The sequence below is a fragment of the Zonotrichia leucophrys genome, chromosome 8 (genome assembly GCF_028769735.1).
Source record: "Zonotrichia leucophrys gambelii isolate GWCS_2022_RI chromosome 8, RI_Zleu_2.0, whole genome shotgun sequence".
Lineage (NCBI taxonomy): Eukaryota > Metazoa > Chordata > Aves > Passeriformes > Passerellidae > Zonotrichia > Zonotrichia leucophrys.
In genome coordinates, this window is record NC_088178.1 from 689,052 (window position 1) to 710,469 (window position 21,418).

Sequence of the window (21,418 nt, forward strand, 5' to 3'; positions counted from 1 at the left end):
TTGCCCTGCCAGGGATGGGCAGAGGGGCAGGATTCCTGCCTTGCAGTCACAGGGATGGGCAGAGGGGCAGGATGGGCAGAGGGGCAGGATTCCTGCATTGCCCTGCCAGGGATGGGCAGAGGGGCAGGATTCCTGCATTGCCCTGCCAGGGATGTGCAGAGGGGCAGGATGGGCAGAGGGGCAGGATTCCTGCCTTGCCCTGCCAGGGATGGGCAGAGGGGCAGGATGGGCAGAGGGGCAGGATTCCTGCACTGCCCTGCCAGGGATGGGCAGAGGGGCAGGATTCCTGCATTGCCCTGCCAGGGATGGGCAGAGGGACAGGATTCCTGCCTTGCCCTGCCAGGGATGGGCAGAGGGGCAGGATTCCTGCACTGCCCTGCCAGGGATGGGCAGAGGGGCAGGATTCCTGCCTTTCCCTCCCAGCATTCCAGCTGGCAGTGCTCAGGATGCTGTCACTGCTGACTCCTGAGCCCCCAGCTATTGGTAAAGGGCACTGACCACCAGCTGAGCCCAGAGGGACCCCACAAACAGCCAGACACCAATCTGAGCTCAGTGGCCCAAACAATTTCCCACTGCTCCCTTATGCACACCACGGTAACCAATTAGGCCACAAGGATGTTGGGATTTTCCTTCAGTGCTACACAAACACAGGCTCATTCTCTGGGCCTCCTGCCTTCCTCAAAGCTCCTTAATGACCTGTCCCTGCCTCCTCCTGGCATGGGACACTCCACCAGCAGCAGGATGTGAGGCACTGCAGAGGTGCAAAGTGCCTGTCCCAGAGCAGGTGGAACTGAACCAGCTGGGAACAGCAGGCATCAGAGGAGCAGAAACCATCTGATGCCACAGCCAGTTGCAGGGAAAGAGAATTGTTTTGATCATATTCATCTTTTGAGATTTAGAGCAGTTTAGCTCCTGCAGAGGCTTCTTTCTTCCTACAGCATGAGGAAGAGTCATTTATACATTTCTTCACTCTCCCTCAATTAACTCTCCCTTCTCCTGTCAAGCCTGAACTTCCACTCTGACCTCCACCTTTCCATGGCTCTGCAAAGTGCTTGTCCATTTTCCAGACAGGATCTGGAAGCCAAGCCTCCCTACTTCTGGAGGGTGAGTAAAACCAGCAGCAGCAGCACCACAGGGATCAACAGGGAACTCAGGAGAGAATTCCTCACCCAAGACAGCTGGTCCACTGCCTGCCCCAAGAGGAGACCACACAAAGTATTCAAAGGCAAGTCATTTATATTGAACTTTTTTTCAGCCTTCCCTTCTAAAATCAACTTCAGTCTGCCTCAGAAACTCCCAATATAAATTATCTCACACAATTTGACTGCTTTTGCTTCCACAGTGCACAGCAGGGCAGAGATTTCCCTTTCTTAAGAAGGATCAGGAACTTGGCTACAAGCAGACACTGCCTAAAAGCAGCTTTGAAGCCATTTGACCTCTGTAATTCTTCCTGAATTTACACGGATGACAAGGCTGGAATCTGTTCTGCCTCAGTTTTGCAAATGAGTACTTGGATCCACTGTTTCCAAGAGGTTTTAATAACTCCTACAGCAAACCATGTTTTATGTAAAAATGTCAGGAAAGGAACTGAAAACCATTTGCCCACAGCATTTCGGAAGGAAAATGACATGGCAGCCTACCCTCTCCTCCTGTAAAGTGAATCATTATAAAAGGCAGGAAAAATATTCTTTGTTCCTGCCATGTAGCACAGGGTGGGCAGCACAGGCTGTCACTGACAGCTCCTTTGCTTTCTTAGCACTTACTCTTGCCTTGCAGTGAAATGTGAGGGAGAAAAATTATGTCTGAATTGCCCAGCATTCTTTGGATTTCTGCTTTAAATTGTTTTCTCAGTAGCCACTCTCCCATTCTGCAGGAAATACAGAACAACCACCAAATCACCTCTTGTAAAACAGCACCCACTGCTGCTCCAGGAAGGGTGGGGAGGGTTCCCAGGCACACAGGCAGAAGGAACAAAATCCACCAGAGCTTTTTCCAACCCCAACAACCTTCAGTGCACCAAGCTTCAAACCAACAGAGCCTTCTCACAGAAAAGCAACGAGTAGTAACTATCCTGAATTTTAAAGGGGATCAAAGCAGTCCCACTAGGAAGACAGAGCACTTCAAGGGATTGTGTTGAGCATCTTCACACACATGTAAATGTGGATTTCCAACAGAGCTTCCCCTTCCTGGAGGCTCTGCAACTCCACCCATCCCAGCACAGCAAAGTCACCATGATATTTTCTGAAATATCCCTTCACCAGGATTTTTCTACTGAGAAGCTGAGAAGCCTCAGAAAAGAAATGTAAACAATAATTATCTGTTTGCTTGGAATGTGCTCTGGAGGCTGCTCACCAACAGGTGCATCTTTGATTGGTTCCATGTGAATTGTTTTTAATTTAATGGCCAATCCTCTCAGACTCTCTGGTCAGTAATGAGTTTTTATTATTCATTCTTGTTTAGCCTTCTGATGTCTCCTTTCTCTTTCTTTAGTATAGTTATAGAATAGAATGGAATGGAATGGAATGGAATGGAATGGAATGGAATGGAATGGAATGGAATGGAATGGAATAGAATAGAATAGAATAGAATAGAATAGAATAGAATAGAATAGAATAGAATAGAATAGAATAGAATAGAATAGAATAATAAATCGGCCTTCAGAGAACTTGGGAGTCAATTCTCATCTCTCACCTCACCCTGGGGACCCTCACAAAACACCACAGCACAGCAATTCTGGTGCACAGCAGCCCAGCAGCCACTCTGCTCCTGACATGACGCCACCAAAACACCAGAGACAGCTGGAGAGAGAGAATAAACCTTTCAACCACCAGAAGCCAGGGAGGTTGAAAGCCCATTCTCGCTCCACCATCCATCTGGGTGATGGCAGGGCACCAAGCGGAAAGCAGCAGTCCAGGAGTCTCTGGCAGGGTCAGAAAAGGGCTGCCCACACACCTGACCCTGCTCACCACAGAGCAGCATCAAGGGTACACTTCATATTAAACCCATCCTTTCAACCTCCTCTGGGCAACCACCATCACAATTGCAGCACTCTGGATCATTCAGCTCCCTCAAGCTTTCCTGTGTGAGCCTCCAGGCCTCCTGCATTTAGGTGCTGGAGCCCCATATATAATGCAATGCATCATCAGATCTGCTCTCCTCTGCAATATTAATGCCAGCTCCCATGTTAATTCTCATCAGCCTGACTACCATGCATGTAAAATGTCTAAAGTAACTGTTGTTGGAAGAGCAACACAAAACATTAAGTCATTTAACAGGGGGGAAAACAGCCTTGCCTTTCACTGGCAGTGCTGCTCAGAGCACATGGCAGGAAGCGTGTTTTACACCTCTAATGCACAGCCCAGCAGGATAAATGCTAAAGTTGGAAACTCTAGCATTCAAAGTTAAAAAGTGCCAGAATTCAAGCTGCCTGAACAACACCAATTTGACCCTCCCATGTGTATAAGGTCTAGCATTATGCAACCAAAATGTTTCCCTTCATAATCTGTCTCACCAAGGGCACAGATTGGCTGGTGCTCACTCCACATGCTTTTCCTTTTCCTTTCCAATGGCATATTATTCTGTTTGTTCTTCAGAGGGAAACCACAGCCTTATTTGTCACACATCATTCAAATCCCATTCTAAAAGCAGAATTTTTATCTTGAAGATAAACAAGTTATCTTCCCTAATGACCCATGTGAGACAAGATAATAGCATCGCTGCTGGGCCGCAAACGGGAAATGAAAACAAGGAGATGTAAGTAAAATGTTTCCATTGCTTTTGAATGCCTTAACTGAGACTTCCAAGACGTGATTTTCAGGAAATTTAGGAGTTACTATAAAGCATTTCATGGATACATCTACCCAGCACAGCTCAACAACTTGCAACCCTGTGCTCAGCCCTCCATGGTGTCGGGTTTCTGTGGTTGGAATGGCTCCTGAGGTATTGAAAAGTCTCTTTTTTCCCAGCCTCATGACCAAAGAAGTGGAGATTCGTCAGGTCTGCTTTTCAACGTTGTTTATTCTCTTATCTGTTCCATTCTTTCTCTGACCTGCTGAGATCTGTCCAGCAGGTCGGGTTGTGGCACAGTCCCTGCCCTTGGGGTGGTGTTGGCTTTTTATACTAAGAATTACATGTACTTTATTTGCAATAATTTTCCAATACCTATCACCTATGTTAGACAGTCTGTCTCTACTCTAAACCAATCCAGAAGTGTCACCATCCCAGCAGAAGATGGAGGACAAGAAGAAGGAGAAGAAGGACAGGACATGCCCAGATTCCTCCATCTTGCCCCTTGAACCCCCATTCTAAATCCCCAAAATTCTACTTTTTCACCCTGTGACAAATTCACTATCATTCTGTTCAAACTCTTGTGGCTTGTAAACCTTCACACAAAGTTGGTAATTGTTTCCATGGGCTAAAATCAAAGGCACAGGTGTTTGTGACTCTGTGCCAAGGTCTCTGAGCCCCTTGCCAGGGTCTGGAATCACCCAGGGCAGCCAGAGCAATGTCCTGGGTTCTGACACCATGGAAAGTTTAGTTAACCTGAGAATCCAAAGGCACAGGAGTCTGGCAGCACTCCAGGACAGAGGAGAACTGCCCCAGCTGCTGAGGCTTCCTTCCTCACCTTCATCAAGGCCTTCCTTCAGCACAGCAGTGAACACAAACAAATTCTCCTGCCCTCTGAACACACCATGGCTCCTAATAAACACACCTCACACTCCAAAACTGTGCTCCCCTTCAGATCACTGCTAACTTTGATGTTTGGAGAAAGACACTTTGGAAAACTCCTCCTGCAGCATCAGGAGGAGGCTGAACACTCAGAGCATCACAGGAGGGGGATGACATTTCCTGCAAGAGGGAGACTTCTCAGACTCCCACAAGGAGCAACACACTGAGCCAAGGCTTCAGACAGATCCTCCCCATTCATAGAGCAGCATCAAGGGTAATTTCCCTGTCCCAATTTCCCTCTCCAATCTCAGTCTTCCTGTTTATATTCAGCCCCTCATGCCTCACTTGGTTTCTTTTCACTCCTATCATCTGAATTCTTTCACATCAGAGCTACCCTGCTTCCAAAATGCTTCATTCAGGCTCCCTGTCCATGTGTCTCTCCCAGCTCCTGACTTCACTGGACAAGGGCCAGAGCAAAAAGGTTCTTCACTCTCCATCCTATCCCTCCCCAGAGTCCTGCTCCAGCTCCCAACACAGTCCACATTCCCTGTGTCCTTCAATGAATAGTGTTGGAATGGCTTAGCAAAAGCAAGTTAATGACAGGAAGAGAGGAAAACACTTTAAAAGGACAAAGCATTTGCTATTTTTATTCCAAGTGTCCTGGTGAGCATAATTATGCAAATTCAAAAAACTTGTCATAATTGACCTTTTCAAAACATGTGTGTCCATGGGCCTAACATACAATTCTTTGGTGAACCTTGAAATTTATTAAAGGTCAGCAGCTCTAAAACTTAATTTCATTTAATCATTGAAGAACTTATTTAACATGCAGCCATCACTAATCATCAAGGAAAAACAAACTTGCTTGGAAACAGGTAAAAATTTTGATGCACTGGACCAGCAAAACCTGTAACTTTAAAAAGCTGTAAAAGAAAATTTTTAAAATGTTCTTGCTACAGAACCTAGCAGTTTAGTTGTTGTTCTGAAAATTTAACAAGGGTTCAGGTCCATCTGAAGCCCTGGAAGCAGATCTGGTAAATGGTCAGAAGTCACTACTGATTCAAACTAAGTTAATTCCAGCAGTTTATAGAGTAAGTCTAAAATCTCATTGTGTTTAGATTCTCCAGGGCTTGGCTGTCTCTTCTGAGCTACTGCTCCACGAACTGTCACAGGTCTTTGTGCTCCTTTGGGGAAAACTGTTCTCCACCCTTAGAATCTCATTTGCAGCAACACAGTCTCTGCCCACCTTGGAAACTGGTTCTTTGTGAGGAAAGCTCACCCAGAGCCTGGAAAATTCCTGGGAAAATGAAACTCCATGAAGATTTCTGAGACATCAGGACTGGCCAAGGAGGGATTTTGGACAGAACAGCCCAAAAAGAAAACCAAACCAGGAAAACCTCAGGTTTTCACAAACACTTACAAGCCCCAGTGCAGCTACTCTTATGCTATCTTATTTTTTATGCAGGAGCCAATTGAGAAATTTCAGGTTGGTTTCTTCTAGGAAAGTAAAACACGATTTTACTTTACAAATAGGCAAAGCTGCCCTTAATTAGACCAGGAGCTACAACACAAAATACTGATCCCATCCAAGGACAGAAAGGACACAACTATGGCTTTTACCAAGGGAATGAAACAATGAACACATGAACAGCTGAGGGCCAGACCAAACAGAATTAGTTGCCAGAGCACCACAGAAGATCATGAATCTATGACAATTTATACCAGTGAAGGCAGCTTGCCCTTGAAGCTCAAGGACATTTTTTCACTAAACACCAAACCTTTTTTCTGGAATTTACATGCAGTACAAGCCTTCATTTCCTGCCTTAAATCTTCTGCCCAGCAGCATCACAGCCTATAGAATGAATGTCTTTTTTTCCCATTGGTATCTACACTCTGAGAAATGTGTTGCTTGAACTGCTTCTTGTACAACAGATGGAAGGACATTCTAAAACATCAGATGGCTCCCTAACAGGCTCTTTGAAATTCAAATAAGGTTACATATCCTTCACCTCACCATACAAGACCACAACAGGGCTGATTACAGAAATACCAGCACAGGTCTGTGTCAAATCAATACCGTGACACCGTGTCAAGCTTATCAGAGGGGCTGAACTGTTTATTTTCATTTGGCACCTGCCTGCAGTGCCTGTCACCACCAGGAACATTCCAGGAAGTCCCAAGCAGCCAACACAAGGACACCAAATATAGCCTGGGACACAGCAGCTGGAACTGTCCTGCCACAGTTATTCCATTTTCATCCAAGGGGATGAACAACCTGGGATCCATTTCTGGAGATAATGCAGTGGCACAGTGACTGCTCAGCAGCCAGACAAATACCTTGTGTTAGCTGACAGAGCTGATTTGGCAGCTCTGCCCCCACACACGTTCCAGGAGGTGGTGCTGTCCCTTGGATGCACTGAAATCCCTGCTTTGTCTTGGCAGAGAAAAACTGCAGCAGATAAGGGGCACTTTATGCAAGTGCAGAGCCCATGACACCAACTGAAGACTCAACTTTTTGATGAAAAAGTAACTCTTAAATGCACATTCAACATTTCTGAGAATTCCAAGACCGTCAGCTCCTCATGCTTCCAACGTGAGTGCACTTGCTCTGGCAAGAACAGCAGCTCTGTAGTGCTTTGCATGAATTCAAACCACGGCCTATTACTCACAGAGAATAAACCTGCTGTGTCACCCATCTGTAACAGCCATCTGGGACAGATGTTTTAAATGGAAACTGCAACGAGATTTAGGCTTCCCTGACAAGCTACCTTACATCTTGATCAGTTATCCCTCAAATGACCCAATAAGAAATTATGGATCCCACCTGACTGAAGGAAGCAATACAGATACTTCACACTGGTGTCCTTTCCTGATAAATCAGCAGCCCAGAAAGCAGATCAGTGCTGTGCCTGCACATCCTACCCCATCCCACCCAATCCCTGCTGCTTGGAGAGCTAAAGCTCACTTGAATCTTTTATGGGCATGGAATTGACCATACATTATGTATGCAAAGTCAGACAGACTATTTGTTTGCTTCCATTTACTTGCTACCAAGAACCTTAGCTTCTTATGCCAAATAAATCACCTTTAAAACATGTTAATGATCAACAAACATAAACATTCTTCATAAAATTCTGAAACAAAATTATTAGCTATTCACATCCAAGTTCTATAAATTTCACTGCATGTCCATCTGGCAGACATCTGCATTATTTATTTGCTGTCACACTCAGTAAATTGATTTACTGGCATTTAAAGGTGTCATCTTTACTCATTACAATTTCAGTGATCACTCCGGCGCTGCCAACATTGCACCAATGACCTGAGTTTCAACTTCTAATCTCTCCTAAGATTGAATTCCACATACAAAGCAGTATGTGAAGAGACAGAGGAAACTGAAGGACTAAGGTGCTTTGATTTAAAGTTCATTGATCTCTATACAGTAACAATAGGGTGAGAAAGTTAATTTAATGACTCAAGTGCGACACACACTTTTCTGAGCCCAAGGTAAACTTCAGAACTGGCAACACTGCTGTGCAGAGTTAATACAGGTGGACTTGATAGACAAGAAAGAGGAATGAGACCATTGGAAAGGATTAGTGCCCTGGAAAGTTTGGGGCAGATGTGGCCACATCACCTGTGTGCTCTCCCAGCTGTGCTTCCCAGCTCTATCAGCAGCAGTGCCAGAGACCAGAACTCCATTCCTGCCCTGGAGATATTTCAGGCTGGCAAACAGCACCCTGCCTCACCCCAGCTGCTGGGGGGGCCATTTGAACACAAGCAGTACCCATCAGCTTGGAAAATGCATCAGATCACAAGAGACTCAGGATGCATTGGAACTAAGTGATAAGTGCAGGAGATTTCCACAAGAAGATGCAATGACCCCCCCCCCAAGCTCCCTAACTTGTGTGGTCCAGCACAAGCTCAGGCCCACAGCTCCAAAGCCATCCCCACTGACCAAGGAGCCAGACCAACAGCTCCAAAGCCATCCCCACTAACCAAGGAGCCAGGCCCACAGCTCCAAAGCCATCCCCACTGACCAAGGAGCCAGGCCCACAGCTCCAAAACCATCCCCACTGACCAAGGAGCCAGGCCAACAGCTCAAAAACCATCCCCAGTGACCAAGGAGCCAGGCCCACAGCTCCAAAGCCATCCCCACTGACCAAGGAGCCAGGCCCACAGCTACAAAACCATCCCCAGGGACCAACAGCTCCAAAACCATCCCCACTGACCAAGGAGCCAGGCCCACAGCTCCAAAACCATCCCCACTGACCAAGGAGCCAGGCCAACAGCTCCAAAGCCATCCCCACTGACCAACAGCTCCAAAACCATCCCCATTGACCAAGGGGCCAGGCCAACAGCTCCAAAACCATCCCCAGGGACCAACAGCTCCAAAGCCATCCCCACTGACAAGGAGCCAGGCCCACAGCTCCAAAGCCATCCCCAGTGACCAAGGAGCCAGGCCAACAGCTCCAAAACCATCCCCACTGACCAACAGCTCCAAAACCATTCCCACTGACCAAGGAGCCAGGCCAACAGCTCCAAAACCATCCCCACTGACCAACAGCTCCAAAACCATCCCCACTGACCAAGGAGCCAGGCCCACAGCTCCAAAGCCATCCCCAGTGACCAAGGAGCTTCTGAGCTTCCAGTGGACACTGAGCTCCAGCTGAAATAACAGCACCTCCCGTCCTGTGCCAGCCCCAGGCAGCACAGGAACCAAACTCTGCAGTGACCTGCAGCTCACAGCCACACACATGCACACAACCACAGCCAAACCACAGGAGAAGCTGGAGTTTGATCATGCCTCACTAGAGAAAAACATAATTAAAACCATTAGGTTTGGAAGACTTCCAGCCCTATGAATCTGACAAAGACATTTATGATGATAGAGGAATAATAATGTCCAGTAAAATCCCTGTACATAAAAGCACTAAAAGTGTTTTACAGTCAAAAATCCAAGGAAAGAACATTTTAAGTAAGTTAATATGCATCTTCTATAGAAAAGGAGCAGCGTGACTTTTACATTTCATAAAGTGAAGCCTGACTTCACAGCTATCTGTATCCTATCACACTTTTCCTGTCAGACTAAACATCTCTTGTTTTGATGCAAACAGAGCAACTTCTCTCGCAGGGTATTTTTGATTAAAATGAACTCGAGGCTTAAAAAAGAAGAGCCCAAGTCCCTTCTGTGATAGCAAATTTCTGATGCTGCAATCCACTTTGCACTGCTGGGCTTTGAAGGATGCCCAGGATGAGAAGGAATTCATAACCCCCTCCACCAAGAGGGGTGCATTACATACTGACTCTTTTTATTCATCCATGCAGCAGGTTCTTACTTGAGGTAACATTAAGAGAAATGTCTCATTTACTTGAAAAGACAAAAAAAAACAATTTCACAGTTGTTGGAGAAAACATTTGGCAGAGTGCTGCCATCTGCACCAATATTTGAAAACCAAGCCATTCAAACACTCATAATTTACTTAATCTTAGCAAGACATTTGAAAATTAGAGGCTTTTTATTACATTTTCCAACCAAAGCAGGATCACTTTGCATATGGAGTATTAGATCCATCTGGAAAAGTGACACTCAAAACAACAATGCCTTTTCAAGCCCATACCACCTTGCTGCACCAGGCTCTTCATACATACTGAGCACATGACTTCCAGAAGCTGCTTTTGGGAAACAAGGGTAAGGGGAGATAAAATCTACAAAGAATGTTCAAATGGTGGCCATAACAATTATAAGGCTCTCAAAAGCATCTATATTGAGGTGTTGGGATGATTTCCTGCAATTTCTCCTGTTTATTTTAAAATCAGCCTCAAGGGAGCAGCTTACAACACCTTTCTTGAATAGGTCTGAGAGCTTTAAGAGGTTAAGAATTTCACAGCTGATTATACTGACAAATAATTCCAATTTTGGATCAGCCCGAGCAATAAGCGACATAAGAAAGGAATTTCCAACACACATGCACTGGAGCTGAAGCTGTTTGGGACTGCACCTGTCAGAGCCCAGAAACTGGAGACAGACTGTGGCCACTTGTAGTTTATTTAAAGAAAACATCTTCTGTCACCCTGCCTCTCAGTCATCACCCTGGTTTTGTTTCATGTATTTGCTGTTTAAGCCTGGGAGAGGTGGAATGAAGACTTTGTTCATTTTAATTAAACAACACAGCTGCCCACTAAACCTTCTTGACTGCAGCATTCTACCTAACCACAATGCTCACAACACAGAAAAAACTCCTTCCACTTCATCCTGAGCCTGCCCTGAACAGAACACCTGGAGCAGGCATCCAGGAAAGGGAGCAGAATGCAAGGAAAAGCTCCTGCACTGATTCATTACCAAAGCAGTCAAAACCAAATACCAAGAGTACCATTAAGCTTCATTGTAACAGATCAGTGACACACTCAGGGTGAGGCTTTGGGGAAAAAGGTCATTGCAGAGTCCCTCTGCAGAGCTGGAAGTTTCTAATACCAGCCTGCCAGACCTTTACAGGCATTTGCTAAGGTCTGGAAGACTCCAGAGCAAGGTGCTGCTGTGTGTGCTGAGCCAACCACAGGAGGGGCACTGTGAAGCACAAGTGAAAAAGAAATCTCAAGCTGACTTAAGGCCATTTGCTCCAGAAAAACAGTCGTTTTCCAGGAAAATGCTCTAAACAGATGAATCTTACCAAGAGGCTGAATATGAACTGTTCATCCAAGAAATACTCAGCAATGAAAGATTAACGTGCACTTTACTTTAGGGGCTTTGAACATAAAACTATCCTCCCACCTTCAAATCTACTTTCCTGAATTTCTTTGTGCAGAATATTTACAATGCCCACTTTCATTCTTAAGCAAACAGCAGAAAGAATATCTCCTTTGAGCAAACAGGTGTGGACAGACTGCAGAAATTTGCCAAATATTGATTTTGTTAGGGATGAGCTTGAAATTTCCATCTTGTTTCAGTTTCATACTGAATGAACTTTTAGAAAGTGATTTTTTTAAAACAAATGTATTATACTGCATTAAAAGAAGCAAATTAAACTACTTCAGATAATGAACTGAAACACCTATGATAATTGAGTAATTGAGAGCAGTAGGAATTTATCCTTCAGGGTAAAACAGTACACAGGGGAAAATGATGTTTTCCTAAGAGGTTCTGTCTTGCTCAGGCAGGGCCACAGGCAGACACTGTGCCTGACTGTGGTTACTGCAGGATACAGCAAGTCAGCCAACTTATCTGGAGTGTTTTATTCTACAAGCTTTTTCTCCTGTGGCACTTTCAGTCAGGTCTCTTCCCACTTCTTGTCTATCAGTTTTTATAAAACTTACCCTGATACCTTTGGGCTTATGTTCTATCAAACCAAATTTGGTGAATACAAGTAAGTGAAGAAACTGAAAATTCAATATATAAGCCCTTATTTCTGCTGGAAACTAAGTTTAAAAAAATGTTCAAAGGAATGCAGTCTTCACAATGTTTGTGTAAAGCATACTGAGCATCCAAGAATTACAGGAGAAGCATTACCTGCTTGTAGTTCTCTGGATGTCTAATGAGATCTGCTTCTGTGACAGAGAAATGTCCGAGGTTCTGGTCCATGTGGGAGCCACTGGTGAATGAATGGATCTGGAATAGATTGATTTAAAAGACAGTTGTCAGTGCAAGGAGCAGACCATTAAGGTCATTAACTACCACCCAACAGCTGTGTGTGTTGGCAGGGTGATGTGAGCAGTGCTCACAAAGCCTTTCCCGTGGACATGGACAAGTGTGAGTGCCACCACCAACACAATGGAGAGGAGGAGCAGGCACCACAACACTTCACAAAATGGTGCATCTGGCAGCACTGCCAGAACCACAGGCAGGAATTGCAACCACTGCTGCCACAGGGAAACTGAAGGTTTCTCTCTTTATCCTGTCTTGAAGCCTTTTTCCTTACAGCACACACGGCTGGGTGCACGGCATGAGAGGAGAAACCATTTACACAGAGAGCAGCAGTCTGAACTGGGCTAAAGTATACTCTCAGAATAATTTTAATTTCTTTCTTTTAAGTAGAAAATGCTACCTAGTTACAGTAAGGTTCTCTTTTGCTGCTCTATACTGTTGGTTTTGCTTACCAAGACCTTGTCCCAGCTGCACTGGTGATAGGATCATCAATTACTTGATGAAGAAGCTTCCCAAGTTAGTCAAGGGAACAATAAAAAGCAATTCCTCCTATTCAGAGCTGATCCCTTTGTAACTGTAATAACTGCAGCTGCCAAACAAGATAGCAGTGCACATTTGTCAGACAATCACTCATATTTCATTAATATTTCTGCCAGAAGACAGAGAATGTTTCCTGCTTTTCTTCCTTTATTCTAATACGAACTTTATCACACACTTGGGTATTGACAACTATTTTAAAGTTGACAGGCACTGGGTAATTATCAACCCTTCCATGAAACTTCAGAATATTTTAGCATTCCTTTCCCAAAACTCACTGCTGGTGACAACCATCTGTCACATGTGCAGAGCTATGCGAGTTTAAAAATAAAAGAGCACCTCCCCACACAATGTTCTTCCTTTCCACTGCCACTCCTCTCTCCCTGCTGCATTCTTGTGTAATTCTGGCTGCCAAACCTTTGGGCCCCAGCCCCAGCAGGGAATTTCAGCCCCTTCTCCAAGGCAGGTGGCAGCAGCATCCCTGGGTAAAGCCCACAGCAAACACAGGAAAGCTGCAACAACAGAGGAATAAGGTGCTCCCCTGAGACCACACTGGATGGATACCCAAATAATCCAGTATTTCTATTTTTGCTCCCTAACTGATGGCTAACAGAAGATAAACAAGGCTTAAAGAGGGAAAGAGCAGCAAAGCAGAAGCAGAGGTGAGAGGGTGAGAGGCAGAACAAGCCCAGCTGTTGCTCCTGGGCACTGGAATCCCCTGAGGCGGAGGCAGCTCTGATTTAACCTCACACCAACCTTTGCAAGGGAGCACAGGCACAGCCCCCACACTCAGCACCAACTCCTGAATGCCCTTGAGCTCACTCAAGCTGCTCTCCCTGCAGGGTGCCTAATTCACCTAGAGAAGATGAAAAGGGGGCTTGCTCGTGGTTCACACACGTTTGCATGAGAGGAAAACATTCTAATTCTACTGCATTAAAGAATATGCTTCTGAGATCTAATGGCAAATTCACCTTAGGGGAAAAAAGCAAAGATTTTCATACCAAATAGACAAAAAATATATAAATAAACAAGGTAGCAATTCCCAGAGCAATGTGGTAGATTTTTCATGTCAAGCTACAGATGCATCTAACAATTGCAGTTTAGCTCACTCATAAATTACTGACAATGAGGTAATTACCCAGCACCAGTCCCTGCCCTCTATTATTCAGAGATCAAGACTTTGTCCTTGTCCTTTACTCTTTCTACCTCAGATACACAGATACAACCCATTCAATCTACTCCACTACATATTATTTTATATTGTTAACAGATAAATTATTTTATATTTTAATACCTTAGAGGGGCACAAGAAACCACTCCATTTGTAGGCAGTAATTCCCAGTGCTGCTCTGCATTCTTACTAACAATACAACTCTTGCTCTTAGTTTCCAAGCAGACTGAAACCATTTTTGTTGCTTTACCATGATCTGAAAATTCCAGTTATGTTAAACTCTTCTTCTATCATTGAGAATTCCATCTAACATTATTTTATTCTTACTAACCCTTATGCACAGCTCACAATCAGATATCCACCTCCTTAAAAAAAAATCTCTGAGCCTGATCTAACCCTCACTACTTCAGGATGGAAAATACCCCCAGGATATCCATCAGTTTTGTAGAAACTCACCTGTTCCTCTGTTTTTTATAACATGCCAATTGTGGCACAGTGCATTTAAGCAAGCTCCCCAAAAATGAAAGTTTTAAACTATACAGGTTCCTTCCTGTTTTGCTGAAACCACGCAAGGCTTCTTATTCACATTTTCTAAGGCAAAATGGCAACTCAAAGACTAAATAAAAACAACTGCTCTCTCCTATGAATTCAAGAGGGATCAAAACTCAGGCAGACAGATTCTTCTGGCATTTGACAGAAAGAAGAAAGAGAACAGAAGGAACCAAGAGACGTGCCTGAACACAGTAATTTATTCTCCACGTTCCCATGCATTTGAAGGCACACCAGGTAAATATGTACCACTGAGAATTTCCAGGGAATTAGAATGGTATTACTACATTATACTTTCAAAGCAAGCCAACCTGTCCATGTTGAGAAGCCATTAAAATGTTATTCAACAGCTCATTGCCTCAGGCTGCAAACCTCCTCAGAAACTGAGAGGTGAAGATTTCCCTCAGGAAGTCTCCCTCCTCCAGCAGGACGTGTGTGCTCCTGTGAGCTTCAACATGCCTGGTGGGAGCTGAAGCCACTGAACAGCAGCACAGAGGAACAGCCAGGCAGGCCACCTAACAAGCAATTCCCAGCACAGGAGCAGCTGTAGCTCCAGGGAGGTTTCCCTCTCTTGGGGACTGCACAACTTCAGCCCATCAGCCTCATGTGGCGGCAGGCAGGATGGAGTAGACAGAGGGCACAGCAATACTCATACTAAAAAATACAGAGTGGAAGGAAGGGCAGTCATCTTCTGAGTAAAAACATTTTTTCCAACTGTGTGGTGTTCTTCTCAGAAAGGCCCAAATAGAGAAAATGGCATTTTAGAGCTCGTGTGAGTCACAGAATGAAATCTGCAGAAGTGTCGCCGCCGGTTGACAAAAATTCTAGCTCCTGATGAGCAGTAAATAAAATTGTTCCACAGCTGAGACACATAACCTGCTACGTTATTAAACAGAGAGAGTAAAAGCCTAATTATCATTTTGTAGAGAAAGCCCTCTGTAAATCTGCCAACATAATTAAAAAACATAACACTCATTAGCCTTTTGCATACTGTGTTTGTGGTTTATTAGAGGAAAGCAGGAGCTCATATAGAGGTCATATTGGGTCAGTTCAGTCTTCTAACACATAGAAGAGTTTAAAAGTTTTGAAATTAATGCAGTGGTAAAAGCAATTTCTCTAGAAAGAGTCAGGAAATATCAATTATTGTTTATACAGCTGTTAAATTGTGCAAGTATCTTATATTTTGTTACCCTAAATGCTAACATTAATGTGGCACTGTAATGATGTCCTTCCAAAGCCACATTTACCTTTCCATTCTCCTGCTTTTAATTCAAACTAAAGTATAAATCAGAGCACTGCACTTTATTACAGCTCTGAACAGAACTCCCACAGCTGCACACATAATGCCAGTGTGGGTTCACATGTGGAGGAGCTGGGCTCAGTTCCATCCTCCTTTGTGCACCCCCATGGTGGCACTCTGACTGTGACAATCACCACTGCTGCCTTCAGCTTCACCCAGCAGTGAAGGCAGTAATGACAGCTTTGGGAAACTGGATGAACAGACACACACACCTCCCTCCTGCTTATTCCTCCAGATTCTGGAAATCATGGTCCAGGGACCTGCAGCATAACTAACCTGCCTCTTGCAGTTGTCTGACTGTCCTAACTTTAGCACGCATTTGTCGCAGACATCTTTCTTTTGCATTAAAAACATTTCTTAGGATTTTTTTTCCTGAGAAGCTGAGAGGCTTCAGGAACAAAATGTAAACAATGGGTATCTGCTGCTGTGGAATGCAACAGGTGCATCTGTGATTGGCCCATCTTGGATGTTTGTAATTAATGGCCAACCACAACCCAGTTAGCTTGGACTCTCTGTCCAAGACACAAACCTTTATTATTCATTCCTTTCTATTCTTAGCTTAGCTAGCCTTCTGAGATTAAACTTTTCCTTCTATTCTTTTTAGTATAGTTTTAATGGAATATATATATATATCATAAAATAATAAATCAAGCCTTCTGAACATGGAGTCAACATTCTCGTCTCTTCCCTCACCTGAAAACCCCTGTGAACACCGTCACACACATTCTACCTTAGATAGCCAAAAGGGGGCAAAAAAAGTCCAAGTTTATTTCAAAGTGCAACTTCCACAGGAGGGTCATCATCTCTCATCTCCCCTGCCAACAAGCTTTTAGCATGTTGCCCCATCAGCACATCTCTCCATTAGCTCAGAGGCTCATTTGGACTGCTGAGAATATCTCTGTTTGTACTCAAGCCCCAGGTCTGACCTGCTCTTAATTCTTCCTCGGCCTCATTAACTGCAGGCTGAGGCACTGGAGCTGCCTAATGATTTGTTACTGTCAAGTCTCACATAAATCAGAGCACTGATGATGAGTTATGGAGGCCTTTGCCTCACCTACTGGAAAAACCAGCATACCTTAAATAGAGGTAGTTTATCAGGGGGAGGGGATGCCAATCATTCCATGTGAGATTCAGCTCTCCCAGCCCCAGCAGGGTCTGTGATCACAGTGCACAAAGCCAAGGGCTGCAGGGCACTTGGAGGGAATTGCCCCCTTTGTTCCCACACCAGGGAAGCACATCAGCAGTGGTCAGTGAGAAGCAAAAGGTTATTTTGGATGCTGCACACACTCACTAGGGTCGTCCATCAGACATCTGCCCTAGCAATCAGTTCATGGAAAGAACAAAATGTAACCTCATTATAGTTTTTAGCACTGCTGTCAGACACAGGATTAAAATCAAGAAAGCATCTTCATTCAAAGGTGAAGATGGTTCTGACAACTTTTTGATGTGTAATTTGGGAAGAAATTTCCCCAGATCATTTTTAGTCTCAAAAAAAGGTTTTCTCTGAAGGTTTTGAGTACAGTAATAGCTGTCTCCATTTAAGTTATTTAAAGAGATATAAATGGAAAAGGGGAACCTAGGGAAAGCAATACATATTAACTTTTAGGACTATATTAAGAATTTAAGAATTTTTAAATTTGTTTCTGGAGTCACCACCACTGTTGACTTTGGGACTGAAGGCTGGTTCCATCCTAAACAGATATAATACTCCCAGATATCTGTGATTAGACAGGCACCTAAACACTCATAAATGGGAAGATAACTGGAACCTTAGCAGTGTAGGGACCATTACTGATTCCTGATTTAAAAGCAGGTAAATTTTGGGTTCTGCTGAGATGTCCCCTGGTACTTTGGAGAGAGATTTTGCATTTTATTTTGCTATTACTTTCAATATTTATGCTTAACATTTTGAATCCACATTTCCAGTGAACTTATAGTTCTGCATTGCTACTTCTTGTCTGGGGAGCCAGAATGCTCTGTCTTGTTTCTACCAGGCATTTTCTGAGAAAAACAGCAGTAGCCTTTGGTTGCAGAAGAGACTAATGTGCCAACCTGCAAAAGAGACTTTTATACAATTACAGCCTTACCAACACTGAACATGCTACATTTTCTCATGGTTCTGCCACACTGGGGAAAGACAGAGGTGCTTATATTCAGAGTGATTCACTCTTACCTACAGAAAATGCAGAACTAGCAAACAAGAATAATTTGTACATTTAGCTCCAGCTGATAAGGCTTTAAAATAATCAACCATGTCATGGTGAGTTAGAAGAATCATTTACCTTGTGCAAAAGTCTGCATTGCTCCTGGTGCTGAGCGTGCAAACTGCACCACTGCAACCTCAGCCTCCCGTGCAACCACTGCAGGTATCGAACATCCACTCTGCCTTCAGGGCCTGCTTCACCTGGGCCTTCCTGCCTCTCGGGCACATCATCTTCACACTGGAAGCAGGAAAGGGTACCAGACTGGTTTAACAAGTTTCAATATTTTCAAGTCATCCATCAGTGAACATACAAGATATTCAGGCCAAAGAAGAAGAAAATCGCCCTAAAATGAAGTAAATTCCAGCAGCACAGAGAAATTAGAACACAGGACTGGGAACAGCCTAAACAAGTAGAGAAGTGTGGAATACACATCAGCTTCTCAGCTGTGATGTGGTGAGCTGTCTCCCCTCCCATCTTTCATTTTCCATACCCAGGAAGACACAGTGTTCCTGAGACAGCAAGCATGTTCTTTACCCAGATGGGAAAAAATGTATTTTGACTGCATTCTAATATGTCAAAGAACATAAATAAGGTTTAGCTCCTGCAATGTCTTCCTGAGACCCCATTTTGTAAATCAATAACTTATACAGGGACAAAATCGTGGGCCTGTGCTGGCCCAGCTATTTTCTTTCCTCCATCCAGCATTTCCTGTCTGGCAGGATTGAGGAAAAGAAAAAATCCTGCAGCTGGCAGAGACCAGGACTCCACAGAGGCACTCCCAGCTACAGTTGTATCATCTGTCTTGCTTGTTTTGCCTTTTTCTAGAGTAATTTGGAAGGAAGAACAGAGAAGCCAAGAGTTTCCATTTGTTCATCCTGTCCCACTTTCCCTCTGCTGCAGATGAAAACCCAACACCAGCCAACACCTTCATCTTCTGTATGAAATTCCTGCAGCACATTTGTTGTATCTCTTTCCCAGGAACACGGGGAATTCCACCTCCCCCAGCCCCTTGCACAAAGAGATCATTCACATGTACAGACAGATCTCTCCGTTTGCAGCTCAGACTCCTGCAGATTGCAAATTAAGAGGGGAAGAAGACATGGGTAGTTTTACCTCTGATGCCAGTAATACCATTTAAAGTAGAGCTTTCCATTTCATGCAGTCTATAGGAATTACACACAATAAACACAGCCCATCATTCCAAACATTTTTACCACAACATGTCATAAGAAGTAGAAATAACACAGAACTGCAAAGACCTGGTTATTCAGAATGGATGTTTGCCATTCTAAAACAGTGTCTCCCAGTTCTTAGACTCTCAAGAAATTTCTTTTAAGTAGAAATTTTTAAAGCCTATTTGAAACATGACTGTTTGCAAGAAAACACTTAGGCAGATATTTGGACCCCAGACCTTGATGGTATTTAAGCATATGTGCTTCCCTGCTTCACAGATTTACACATTCAGGAAAATCTTCAAAAGATCCAGTTGGCAGGCAAAGCTTGGATGTAGTTCCAATTTGGATCCTAAACTAACAATGCAAACTGTAAAATGAAGAGATTTAATCTTGCCTAAAATGCAGATTTCAACAGAAGTGTGTCTACAACCATGATCAAATAACCTCCTAACACTTGTTTTAACCTAAATATCTCCAGCTGACAGGGCCTCTATTACAATGAGTGTCCCTATTATTCATAAGCACAAAAATGCTTTTCTGGTCACATACCAAACTGTATCAGTATTACAGGTCTGTTCCCTTCTGCTCTGTGGCTCAGATAAACAAATGCTATAAATCACAGAGGTGCAGGGCTGGAAAAGAGCTTCTACTTTAAAGGCACAGATTCATCTTTAACAAAAAAAAAAAAAAAAAAAAAAGAAAAAACAAAGAAAAAAGAGTTTGTGTCAACTCCAACATCCCTCTTCTTCCTCTGCTCCTTTGTCTCCAGGCTCCCAAACCAAGGCACTGTGTCCTAGGACACTGCAGCCCAAGCCAAGTAGCTCCATGTAAGAGCCTGAATGAGGGATGTGGGACTCCAGGGGCTCTCCAAAATGCAGTTTATTCCATCCAAGAGGTCACAGCAGTCCAGGGTTGTGGGTGACAGAGCTGTGCCCACAGCTGTCAGCTCCAGCTGCAGGCAGGCCTGGAGACACTTTGGTTTTGGTTACATTGCATTATATACTTTTGCTTTTCTTTGCTGAGCATCTTAATACAGAAGAACCAATCAATACCTTAACTATTACCTATAGCCTATCATAACGACTATAATTACCATATTCATGTTACTGTTCTCCAATCACTAAAAGTTAGTGCATTACAGTTTAAGCTAGAAGTTGTTTTTCAGTTTTCTTGCAATGGAAAATTCTGAGACCTTTTTTCTACTTGCAACATCAGCAGGCTTGTTTGCCTGTGCTTTCTGCTTGGTAAAAACATCTTCTTGTTTGCGGTGGGTTTATCCTTTGCTCTAAGCCATAAAAACCCCTTCTAACTAACACACCCTTTGCCTCCTTGGTTATCCAGTAAGACTGGCTCAGCAATTCTTTTCTTCTATATCAAAACTTGCTTCCATTTCTATTCCTTCTTCAGATTCTACATTAGAAAATCTTTCTGCCAAGCATCCATATCTGTGAGACCTTCTTGTCAAACTTTCATCCTTCCCAACACCTCCACAGCTCAGATGTTTTGCCCCAGCCAGGAAGGTTTCAGGACCAGGACACCATGCAGATATGATCACCAAGCTGCCCAGTAGCATGGTAGCCAAGCAGCTGGATATTAGTCATGGCGACAGAGAAAACCCACGTGTAAAGAACATTAAAACACCTCACATAAGCAGCTAGAAGCCACAAGGCCAAAGACAGACTTGGGAATCCCAGATTAAAATCTGCAGTGTCCATAATTTACAGTCCTACTCCAACTTCCCTGGTTAGAGGTTTCAGAACAGCACAAATACTGCTCTCCTGGGGATTTATTTCAGGAAGGAATGGCATTAGACTCGATTGCTTTGGCAGTACAGTGACAAACACCATGCAGAGCTAATTTTATTGTAGCAACCTGCCTTATTAATATTAAAATAAGGAAGCCAGCCAATGCATTTTTAACAGGATCTCTCCATTATTTATTTCACAAACTGCACAAAAAATTTACTTTTGCTATGAAATACTTAGCCCGGCATAAAGTAAACAAGGTAAAAAAAAAAGGTCTTGCATATTATACTGTGACCTCAATTTCCAGTCCCATCTTTACAATCTAAGACTATTTACTGCTCTCCCAGGGGGTGAAAAATCACGAAAACACCAGCCCAAGCTACAGGCTTTGCTTTGAGTATCAGTGTGAATTTATCTAATCTATGCA

At 43.8% G+C, this 21,418-nt stretch overlaps 1 protein-coding gene across 1 annotated transcript in view; it reads right to left on the reverse strand.

Moving 5' to 3' along the window:
• The window catches only part of TEDC1 (tubulin epsilon and delta complex 1), a 72,038-nt gene that overhangs the window by 34,203 nt on the left and 16,417 nt on the right, over positions 1-21,418 (reverse strand). The window contains exons 4-5 of the mRNA XM_064719665.1: positions 18,150-18,308; positions 12,176-12,274 (exon numbers count right to left, since the gene is read on the reverse strand). Of these exons, the coding sequence (XP_064575735.1) occupies positions 12,176-12,274; positions 18,150-18,308 (258 nt within the window). The remainder of the gene's footprint in view (positions 1-12,175; positions 12,275-18,149; positions 18,309-21,418) is intronic.